Here is a 12,158-nt window from a genome sequence, read left to right on the forward strand (position 1 = left end):
TTTTACTGTAAGAAAGTTATTTACACTTAATTTACACTATCACCCCCCCATAATTTTTTATATGATTTAATATTCACATATTTCATATTTTTCAAGTATGACAAACATGGGCAAGTCTTATATCAAATGAAAGCTCTCATTCTCAGGAATAAGGCTACAGCGTTATTTTTGTTCTATTATCAACACATATTCAACAATATTTGAATGAATAATAAGGTAAAAAATCGTCTTTTGTAAACATATGGGAAAATTGAGTGTGGACTGCCTCAGATAGCACATATAGCCACAAATGATACACCATCTTTTATATTAGGTCCTACTCTAAAAAATGAGTCCATTCACAGCATTTTCTTAGGTTGTGTGCATGAATAATCCCTTGTTATTTATTACATGTCCAAAACAAAAAATTAATATTTATATGAAAAATGTATTTTCGCACACTTCAGTAAAATGAGAATAACTTTTGTATGCTACATGCTAAAGAGTTCATTCTTTTTTTGGGTGTTAACTGTCTGCTGCTGGTAACAACCAGAACTGTTTGCAGTCTGCTAGAGCACCCAGAACCAGAGTTGTACACTATCAGAGACCATATTTACAACATAAAAAAAGAAAATTTTGTGTTTTATCATATGAAAAACCACATAAATAACAATATTTGTCAAAAACAGCAGCTTTTTATGTAACTTCAAAGGGTTTCCTGCAAAATGATATAAAGATATTGCATTTATTCCACTGTATGTAGTTATGGTAGCACTTCAAATGTTTTTTGGCAGAAATTTAACTCCATAAGCGTATTATTCCTCCCATCAGTTGGAGTAAAATAACTTTTGCATTTATTATGATAGAGAAAAAATTCCTTTTTCCTCTGTAAGCTGGCAATTGCTGGAATCAAACAAAACTGTCTGCAGGGAGCTGAGGCACTCAGGGCCAGAGTTATACACTTTTAAATAAAAACTTTAGAAAAAAAACATCAAAAAGCGCCTATTTATTTTTGTGTTTATTAGAGGACTGACATCACATACAACCATGTTTAGCACTTTCAACAGTGTTTTATGTAATTTCAAAGGGTTTCCTGTAAAATGATACCAAACATTTGTATGTAAACCTCTGCATGTGGGTATGGGAAGCTTTTGAAATTGGGTAGGCCAAATCCAGGCGAAAATCCCCAAAATAGCTTAATGGAGTGTAAATCTTTTAATCGTATTGGAGATGGTGGGGGGATTAGATCTGAAGACAATAAAAATCACAATATCAATGTAGGTCAGGGGTCTCCAATCAACTTAAAAAACTGATTAAGTTTCACAGCTTAATTTGAACTATGATTTACTAAAGCAATAGGCCCCAAGAAGCAGTGGGTTACCAGCGTCGTGCCTAAAACCCCCTTAGCTGTTATAAAATGCACTGTAACACCACTGCTTCGCGGGGCTTATTGCATTTATAAAATGGTTACTTCATATTCATAGCAGGATTACATAAAATAAAACATAGCAAATGCGTTGTTATTATATTAGTACAAATATTACTCTTTCGCCAAACAAAGTAGTTCCTCAGAATGAAGTGTGACTGAAACAGAGCGCAGTTCACAAACAACACAGACGCAGCAAAGACACAAACAATGAAAATATGATTAAAGACTAAGGTGTTTATTTTCATAAATCAACATTCATCTAATTGATACATTAACATTTATATTGTGCAACTGTTGAAGTGTGGATCAAATATGCTTGGAAGCATGCTGAACTCTTTCCCTGTCAGCGTTTTTAAAAAAGTACCCAGTTTTAGTTTAATGCCTTCCAGAAAAAAAATTCTTCTTTCAATAAACATAAAATATATCAAATGAAAGAACAGACCCTCCGCTTTCAAACAACAACAAAGAAAACTGGTTTCATCCTACCTTCATTTCTTCTCTTATTACCTCTCAAATGTTGAGCTAAAAGCTGAGATAATTACATTTTTGTGAAGGACTTTTCTTAGAGATCAGATTCAGAGACATGATCAAAATGTACATGATGTTTTAGTGTTTAGTGAATGCGTCAGTGTTTCAGTTGGGTAAGATCGCCACCTAGTGGATAATAGCGGAAAATGGATTTGAGGTTAAAAAAATCCTTTAGGGAAGCGTTTTCTTTCAATTCACAAGATAACTTAACAATATTTATTGAAGTTTATTTTGGATATCACCATTAATTGTGCAATTGTAGAAAAAAGTAGATCAAATGTTAATTTAAAAAAAAAATCCCATAGCCAACGTTTTTAATCAGCAACAGAGAAACATGTATCCAGTGCTTGAATGGGGGAGGACAAAGAGGCTGCAGAACAATGGGCCTCGGCACATTGTTCAGCACCTTAGGAACATTACCTGGCTTTGAGTGTAGAAAAGCCTTAGCCATCCCTGGTGCAAACTCAGACCTGCAGGGGATACTGACAGGGCCTAAAGGTCCCCCACTCACTTTAAAGAGGTAATAGCAGAAGGAACACAGTCTTAAAGGCAAGAAACCTATCTGACAAAGTCTCAAGTGGCTTGAACGGAGCTGACAAGAGCCCTTCCAGCACGACCGCTGGGTCCCAAGTAGGCACCCTAGTGCGGCTAACAGGTCACAACCTGTGAGTGCCACAAAGAAAGCGAGCCACTTATGGGTGTCTACCCACAGATGAGCCTTCCACAGGAGTATGGTAGGCAGAAACTGCTGCCATATAAACCTTAATGATGGAAGGAGGAAACCCATCAGAGAAAAGCTTCTGCAGAAACCTCAGCACTACATCGACGGGGCAGTTAACTGGGTCTGTCAGATGAGCTGTGCACCAAGAGGTGAAAATCCACTTAAGGGAATAAAGGGAACCTCCCCGTGGAGGAATCATCACGACCAGGGGGAAAAAGCATACAGACGTAGCCTCGGTGGTTCACCACATCTAGATGAAGTCTCCACTCCCCCCGGGGAGGTCTGTTGTCTCGACAGGGCATCTGCCACATTCAGGTGGCCTGGTATGTAGACTGCCCTCAACGAGTCCAGAAGTGTATGGTAGGCAGAAACTGGTCTTCTTCACGGTAACAAATGGGGAGAGTGGGGCAAAGTGAGCCAGTGGGTAACTTGACCCACCCCCTTTATCTAGGCAACCATACAGATTTGTAGCCATGTGACCACAAATCCAGGTACCATCATCATCATCATCATCTATGGTAGAGAAAAGCACATGTTAAAGAGATAAGTATGAATTATTGTACAAAAACTGTTTTTAACCTATCAAAGTAAAATGTATACATGTCAGGTATAATGGCTGTTATGTCAAAGCAGATTTATCCAGGTCTAAATATTTATACCATACATATTGGTTATAGGCTAATGTATAATGTGAATGATTTAGCTGAAGATTAGCCTGAATTACTAAGATTTCTAAGTTTTTCCAAAAATGGCGGCTGTTGGGGCAAAGTGAACTCAACGTTTTGACTCAACGTACCGCACCACGAGGCACTGAAACCACTGAATTTGTTTAGTTAAAATGTTTTTTTTTCTTTGTAGTTTCACACAACTGATTTGTTCATTTTTAAACATTTTAGAAAACATATCATGCCAAAACATTACAAATTTCATTCATTTCCTTTTATGCATTTGGCATAAAAAATAAGTTATGTTTAAAGGTGCCATAGAATAAAAACTTTATTTAACTAGGCATAGATAAATAATAAGAGCTATGTACATAGTAATGACATATTGTGAGCCTCAAATGCATTTGTTTCCTTATTTTTATGTAAATCTTGTGCACGCAAAAGACAGCTGGAAAATAGGCCAATCTCAACATAACACCAACTGTGACGTCACAGTCGAAATGTACGCCCCAACATTAAATTACACATTCAACTAATAACAATTAAACACAAACTTAACACTCAGAAACATCCACTAACAATCTCCAAACAATTAGTTGTTCCTTAAAATCTGTATTTTATTCTGATACAAACTAAAAATATAAGGTCTGTTTACTAACGTAAACTACTGGCATGAGCCGCAGAGCAAACAGAGCTGAACGCAACATTATTATTCATGACCCTTCCAAATAGGGCACAAATAGACAATTTTATTTAAAGGACAAATCCTAGGGTTGTAAACGGACATGTACAAAAAAATTCTTAATATAGTCACAAACGTTCTATGTAAATATCAAATAACAATTTAACATATTATTTCAATGCATTTTTTGGTACCTTTAAAATTACATTTAAAAAAGTGTGAATTTTTAAACTATGTTCAGGTTTAAACAAAAAAAGTTAGTGGGTCAGTTTACCCCTTCACATGGATGAACTTACCCCTCAGCTAGGGCAAGTTGAGCCACAGAGCACTTTTTTTTTCAGAAGCCACCTTTTCATACAAAGCTCGTTGTTATTAAGGCATTCTTATCATTTCATTTGACAGGAGACATCCTTACATAAAGATCGTTGTTTTTGTTTGACTTCTGTCTCTTTTTTTTCAACATACAGTTTGAAAAAATTAGCTCATCTTATCCCACTCACCCCTATCTGTTGTGCATTTGCCTCAACTCCTCCAGCATTACTGTACCTCCAAATAAAACAAGCAAACACATTTTTTTTGTGTGAAATTTCTTTTCAAATATATTAATATTTATATTTATAAATTAGTCCTCGTTAGAATACAACCTTTGAAATGAAATGAAAAGAGACACAGCTACAGTATTGGTACTGGACTGGTCACTTATTATGTAATAATTTCAACACAATTTCTGTTTGGTATTAGTTTTTATCAGCTACAACCTAATACACCCCACATCTGAGGAGGAAAACAAAATATGTGTAACAATAAGTAGCCTGTAAGCACGAAACATTGAAGAGAAAACACGACTCCACATTTGCTGAATAAAAACGGTAAATTCATCATCTTGCTTTATTATTGTGCTCAGTGCATGCACACTATACATTTCCTCTTTTAATTTTTTATGTATTTGTTCTGTCTTAAATGTTAGGTAGTAAACACATCTTAACTATTAAGAGGAGTGAAGTATTTGACTAGTTTAATGAGAACGTCTTCATACTATAAAGAAATGTGGAACAAAGATGACATTTTGATTTCAGTTTAATCATTGTTAATACGATGCTCTTTGTTCCACGTCGTAAGAGTGAACAAACTGATGCTAAACCATTACTTCTTCTGTTGTAGATTTAATATTATGCTTTGTACTGCCAGCAGAGGGAGAAACATATCAAACGCTTTGTTTAGAAGTGAAAGTAAAATGTGTTTGTTTATCCTCCTCTATTTTAAAGGAAGTGGATACGCGTATTAAAGCATATTCAGGTATTTTCGTGTAGTTTCTGTAAAAACTGGAGAATATTGAGGATTTGAATCCAATCAGCTTGTAAGTTCAGGTGTCGCGAGACGCTTTTCACTTCTTCATTTTTAGTTTATCTAAAGGAGCGATCTATTATTTGATACTCCTGCTAAAAACAAAACAATAGAAACCATCATAGAAATTCTATTGGATTAAATGTTTTTAATGGGAATTTTATTGGTTGTAATGGAAACTATAATGGTCTGTTGGCATCTGGCAAGGGTGTATATGGTTTGAACATTGGGGTTATTATATACGTTGCTGTCTGTTTTTTATGTAAATATGTTTTATGCGTAGTGTTATTGGATCATTTATTTCTTCCTAACTATCTATCTATTTAGAATCAATCTATTCTTTGATGCGTCGATATAAACATGCTTTAACTGATTACAAATTCAACATACAAGTATAAAGGAACAATTTTTTTTAGATTTTTACATTCCACCTTAATGCATTTTAATCTCGTTGAAAGCGAAAGACAATCAGCTCTTTAACACCTGTAAAATGGAATTTCCGCACACGTAGCTATTGATACACCTTCTCATGTGATCGTTCTGGGAACGTTTGTTTTTGGTTGCCGACTGTGAACTTGCCTCGTCGTTACATTCTGTAAAAACAAAACTGTATCCTTGCGCCTCGGAGAATCTTGTAGTTTAAATGTTTATAATCCGCCTATTTTCATGTGATATGAAATATGATATTATATTACGTGAAGAAATTCGCAATTAAAGCAGGATTCCTTTGTCAAGCGTAAGGTGTCGTACCAGTGAGCAGGTAATAATGATGTCTCCTTATATGAAACACCTGACTACACTAATCAACTCCTTCCAGAATGTTTGAAACGTTTCATTAACAAACTGATGAACTTTCTGACATTTCTTATTTTCTCTCATTTTCAGCTGGGCAAGTTTAAATAAAATTAATATTTTAAAATTCATATGGCGAACATTACAATTAACATTATAATTAAAATCAAATTAATTTTTCTTATTTCTCATGTATTTTATTTAAGCGTTACACTGATCATCTGTGATATTATTTGCTCTTTGTATAAAAGTGACATTCAACCAAAATGTATTATTTCAATTAAAACGTATTTCAAAATGAAATCATTTTGCCCTCAGGGAAACCTTCTGGGAAGGTTCCTGTTAGGTTATAAAAATAAAACCTAAGAATAACCTGCAGGAAACTTTCTTTAATGTGATAAGCTGGGTACAAAATCCTGCAGTTTATCCCGGCTTTTAGAGGAGGGGTATTTTCATCAGCGGCCCCTTGATCAGGCCCACCAAATTCTCTCTCAAAGCTTTTGCTAGCAGTTTAATTTGACTTATTGTTTATAATGGACCAGCACAAATAGAAATTAGAACAATTGGTAATTCTGATTAAATTAATTCAAATGAAATAAATTGTTTTATGTTTAAAAAATACAAATGTATCAAATTTTAAATGAAATCTGGTCCCGAACAGTGGTGCTCAATGTACATCCAAGTGAAATATTAGTACTGATAATGAACTTACTTGATGCATTTTCATGCACTAATTTTGTACTTAAGCTATTTCTTTCTTTAGTACTACTTAAGATCAAATAATCTTAATAAGAAAATCTAAGTGTACTTATCTGCTATTTTGAGACATGTATATGAACAAAAATGTGCTTTTAAAATGCTATCTCTGTATTCAAATTCTTTATTTAGTTATCACTTAGTAAATCCAAACCCATCTTTTCATATAAATTCACTTTGATTCTGAGTTTGTTTTGTATCTGAATTTTCATTCATTGTCATTTGTGGAGATCAGGGGCCTATACCATGAAGCTGGTTTAGTTGGTTAGCCAGCTTTGTTTAGGATTAGTTTGTGCAAATCCTGGGTTTTGGGTACCATGAAAATAGCTTTTACCAACAAGGCCTGCACATTGGCTTGGTTTTGTCAACCTGAAACTAATCCTGTAACCCTGAGTTTGTTTAACCATTTTCATGGTACGGGCCCCAGATTGACCAGATTCACCTCTGCAGCTCCATCATGGATCAAACATCAACAGATGGAGATTTTTCTTCAGAATGCAGGTACTTTATATAAATACTAGTGATGCACCGAAATGAACATTCTGGGCCAAAACCGAGAATGTAGGATTCACTTGGCCGAAAACCGAAACGGAAGCCGAAAATGGCTTCTTTTAAAACTTTAAAATGTTAAACTTGTCTCTGTATATTTGTATATACACACACGCGTGCGCACGGAAATTGGACTGTTGTTTATTTAAGCAAACGTGGCAGGTTTCTGTTTTAAATAAAAGTTGCTTAGCTTTTTGGCTGAGATGAACATGAGATGCTGCACTGATCAGTCTCTCACTGTTTGCGCTGGTGCTTGGGGCTGATAAATATTTGCATGCAATCCGCCATGCGCACAGAGTAGGTTACGTGAATGTCTGAGCTACACATGCGACAGATGAACTGTGAGAGGGTTGTGTGTCATCACGCACCAAACGACTCTGAATAAAAAAACAAAGGCTTAACATTACGATGGGTTCTAGTGTTAAGAGAGTGTTTTACTTCCTGCTTTGTTTAAAACAATTGCATCCTAATGCTGCGTTTACACCAACCGCATTTCAGACGTCGAAATCGCGTCTTCCGTGCCTAGTTTGCCGCTTGAACAGTTTGAATGCGTTGCACGTCTAGAGCGAAGTAGACAGAGGCAAAATCCGCTTCTTGTGGGAGGGGCAAGTGCTATGCAGTTGTCTGTTTGCAAGATGACTGATGTTGATTATGCATTTATCCAGAGAGTTACTGGTTTGTATTTGGTAACCTTACTATAGGGGGGAAATAAATGCCACGTGACTCAAAAGTGAAATGTGTATTTGAAGAGTTTGGTTCCAAAACGCAATAAACGCCATTTTTGAAAAAAATTAGTTACTGCCAAAATCAGCATTATATCAGGTCAGTAGTTAAAAGTAAATTCTTAATTTTACGCAAAATCCAATATCCGCCGTGTTATTCTGTTCTCCCTTTTTTCCCAAAATACGATAAACGCCACTCCCCCTTTTTTACAGAACGCAATAAATCCCACAGCGCACCATTCACGCAATGTAAACAAACATGGCGGCGCGCTGAGTACATGGAGTCCTAGTTTTCCTCATCTACTTTGTACTTTGTGATCAACAAACAAAACAAAATAATACTTTAATTGCATTGATAAACCTGTGATGGTTTTCTGTGATGGGAAAGAAACGTAAGCGATCAACATCTAATAATTTCCCTGAAAGGCACTCGGGAGACGGGTGCTTGTTCTCCCGACAGCATCAAGCTTCTCATGCTAACACATTGACCCCAGAGGATCTTATGAAAAACTTTACATAATTTTACTCGAAGTCAACGAAAATCGAGCAGGACCAAAAACATTTTACAGATGATCTCTGTGAAAGACGTTAAGCGAAGACGTCAATTAACCGCAATGACAGTGATCTTAATATGACAAAGTAAGTGTTTTGATTAATGACATTAATGTTTATATTTTTAATTAGTGTGTACAACTAGTCAACTAAATGAACATAACATGGCAAAGATGAATGCACATTTATATAGGCTATTGATTCAATAGATTTATAGCATTTTGAATAAAAACTTGTCATGGATTTATTGCATTTTGTGGAAAAAATAATCCGTTTTTATAATAAATCTTTGAAAATCAACTTATGGATTTGAATTTTTTATGTTTTTATAACCTAAAGATGTTGTGTGAAAGTTTGTAACAGAAAATAGTTGTTTTCATCTTGTCACTTTCTTGGTATAGAAAACACGTTTTTACCAAAATTTGTCAAAATGGATTTATTGCGTTTTGGAACCAAACTCTTCATTTACAACTTACCAGGTTGCCCAATGTCCTCACTGACACTCTTCCAAGCGAGGTCCTTTTTATTCCTGTCTCTATAGAAATAAGAACGTGTGTCGTATAGCTCCGGGTGACTGCTTATGGACAATATCAAGCATTCCTTCATGTTAAATGAGTGACTCCGGGTGGGGCTACCGCCACAGCAGCAAGCAGACTCCTGATGGGTTAACGCAGCGCGAAAATCCCCCAAAGTAAAACATTTTCAACTCGGGCTTCTGCAGCAAATTTGCGTCAAATGCAAAATGCACAAAAAGCACCATTCGCACATATTGCGCCATTTGCGTGAACTAGACGTGCGAATAACGCCCCATTCAGACAGACAGCCACCAGCAGTAGCAGAGCGACGCAATCTCATTCATTTCAATGGAAACCGGGCGACTTTCAGTGGCACGAGCGAAAGTGACCGTTGGTGACCGTATGGGTGTGTCCAGCGATGCGGGGAAATAAAGAAAAGTGTAACTTTATGCAAATGTTGAGCGAATTTTGGGAGCAACTACCAATGAGAACGAAGCAGTGGAGTTCACGTCATCCTTCTCTCATCAGTTACTGGCATCTTTTACATAATATTAGTAATGTAATTTATGGTATTAAATCTGTTGTGTTTTATAGTTCAGGACATCAGAAGAGATCAGATCCAGAGCCCAGCTGTGCGTCTATGAAGAGTGACCAGTCCATAAATCAGCCATATAACTTTAAGAGTGAAGATTCAAGGCCTGCTGTCAGGTATACAAAAAACAACAACATATGATTATCTTTTATGTGGTGATGCTGAGAGTGACACATCTGTAAAAGCACTACAGTTTTTACAAATAAGTTTATAAGTATGCATATTTATATCTATACTGCAGATATTCTCATATTTGCTGCTTGCACACAAACAGTTTTTCCTGGGAAATAATAAGGGTGTAACGGTTCTCTGTAAAAATCCTAACAGTGCCATTTACCTCCCTTGGGTCGGTACAGAACCTGACATTTTGACATCCATGGCAACTGGAAGTTACTTATGGTGACAGCAGATTAAATTTCGATTGTAAAATGGAAGGCTTTGTGTTACAAACATGCCCAAAGTAGAAACATGCAGTGTTTTAAGTGAATATGTTTGTTACTTAACTATAAGAGTGTTTGGCTGATTTGAATGTTTTTCTGAACATTGGCAGTGCCGAACCACACCGAAAACATAAAACCGTGATATAAACTGAACTGTGAGCAGTGGGAACCATTACACTCTTAAGCCCTATTCGCACGGGATTAGTATTACCTAGTGACCTCTAGTGATTTGTAATAATTACAGAGGTTGTCTGTGATCTTAATCCCGTGCGAATCGGCCATGTCTGTAATTTGTAATGTAAAAATTCCTCCGCAAATCACCTACCATATTTCGCCGAAGACCGAGGTCCTCTGATAATTTTAGTCCTGTGCGAATTGGCATCTCTGTAATTTGGCCAGCATTTGTCACCTGTGAGCCTTTTTTGTTTATTTTTTCTCAGTTTCTGCGCCTCTGACACTGCAGCTATGAAGCGCACATGCAGAGACACCTCCAATTTTTATTTTGCCTTCATGGTGAAACTTAAGGGCTTTATTAGTACCTATATTTCAGTTTTTAAACGTCCTCTCGTCTATCTTGATGATTCATATTAAAAATATGCAGAACTGTCAATATTTGCGATTTCTAAAGTTAGGTGAAGCTATGGCTTACGCCAGGGTTCCCCAAATGTTACCCTGGAGGGCCGGAGTACTACAGAGTTTAGGTCCAACCTAATCAAACTCACCCACTTGTGATTTTCTAGTGATCATGAAGACCTTGATTAGCTTGCTCAGGTGTGTTTGATCCGCGTTGGAGCTAAACTCTGCAGAGCTCCGGCCCTCCTGGGTAAGATTTGGGGAACCCTGGCTTACGTGGTAAAGGAATTTCCCTTGTGGTGATTTTGCGTGGCTCACACTAGTGCGTTATACCTAACCCTTGTTTATTAAAATAAATAAAATTATTATTTAAATCCAGAACGAGGTGCACTGACGTAGAACGCAGGGTGCTACATGTCTTTCCCCTATGAGAAAATGTTATGGTGGTGTGTAGGACGAACCCAAATGCAGACATCGGTGGATGAACAAAAAGACTTTTAATATATAATAAACAGAAAACAAAACCCACTAGGGGGGCAAAACAATATAAACAGGATAACAATAGACAGATGGATTGAACACTTAACAGGACAAGATACCAAACTACACATAAACACTAAACTGGATACACTTAACAATAAACTTGACTTCACACTAAATATACAAAGACCTAGACTAGACTTGACTAGACTAGACTAGACAGCTTTACTCACGGGTATGGAAACAAATGCACAAGCACAGGACAATGAATACAAGAGGATTAAATAGGGGAGCAAATCAAGAGGGGAGCAGGTGATATAAATCAAACAATAATGAGGAGAAGATGACAAGGGAGCGGGGTAAAAGAGACAAGACACAGGGAACACGTGGTCCAGTAAACCAATACTGAGCATACCTGTCAAGTATCCCGTTTTGGCCGGGAAAGTCCCGTATTTTACCCTTCTTTCCCGCCGTCCTCCCGTATTAGTATTTTCCCGTAAATCTCCCGTATTTTAACCTGCGTTATTACAAAATCCAATCCCAGATCGCTAAAGGTCCATTGATTCCGCTAATCCACTTCGTGTTTTCTCACCCGCTCCGCAGCATCTCTGTGTGCACTCTCTGCCTGGAGAGCGAAGACGACAGTTTCTGTCTGAAGTTTGTTGCATTAACAGGTAGATTTATTACATTATATATCAGTTGTTAAACCGCAGAATTACTAATTTGGAAGTTTGTTTATGTATTTCTTCGGTTAATGATTTGCTGTCGGTGTTCTAAAAGTGCTAACAAGTTAGCAAGCAAACTGCAACAAAATATCCACATTATTATCGTTACAATGC

The 12,158-nt window shown here is 36.7% G+C and overlaps 1 protein-coding gene across 3 annotated transcripts in view; it reads left to right on the top strand.

Moving 5' to 3' along the window:
* The first annotated feature begins 5,206 nt into the window (after positions 1–5,206).
* The window catches only part of LOC129437506 (protein NLRC3-like), a 43,229-nt gene continuing 36,277 nt past the window's right edge, over positions 5,207–12,158 (top strand). Inside the window, exons 1-3 of one of the 3 annotated variants that reach the window (XM_073862781.1) lie at positions 5,207–5,361; positions 7,324–7,397; positions 9,829–9,942. In XM_073862781.1, coding sequence (XP_073718882.1) covers positions 7,354–7,397; positions 9,829–9,942 — 158 coding nt within the window. In that variant the 5' untranslated portion in view covers positions 5,207–5,361; positions 7,324–7,353. Of the gene's footprint in view, positions 5,362–5,722; positions 6,109–7,323; positions 7,398–9,828; positions 9,943–12,158 lie in introns of those variants that run through there. The other 2 variants (XM_073862782.1, XM_073862783.1) reach the window with 2 other exon arrangements.

The sequence above is a fragment of the Misgurnus anguillicaudatus genome, chromosome 24 (assembly GCF_027580225.2).
Source record: "Misgurnus anguillicaudatus chromosome 24, ASM2758022v2, whole genome shotgun sequence".
Lineage (NCBI taxonomy): Eukaryota > Metazoa > Chordata > Actinopteri > Cypriniformes > Cobitidae > Misgurnus > Misgurnus anguillicaudatus.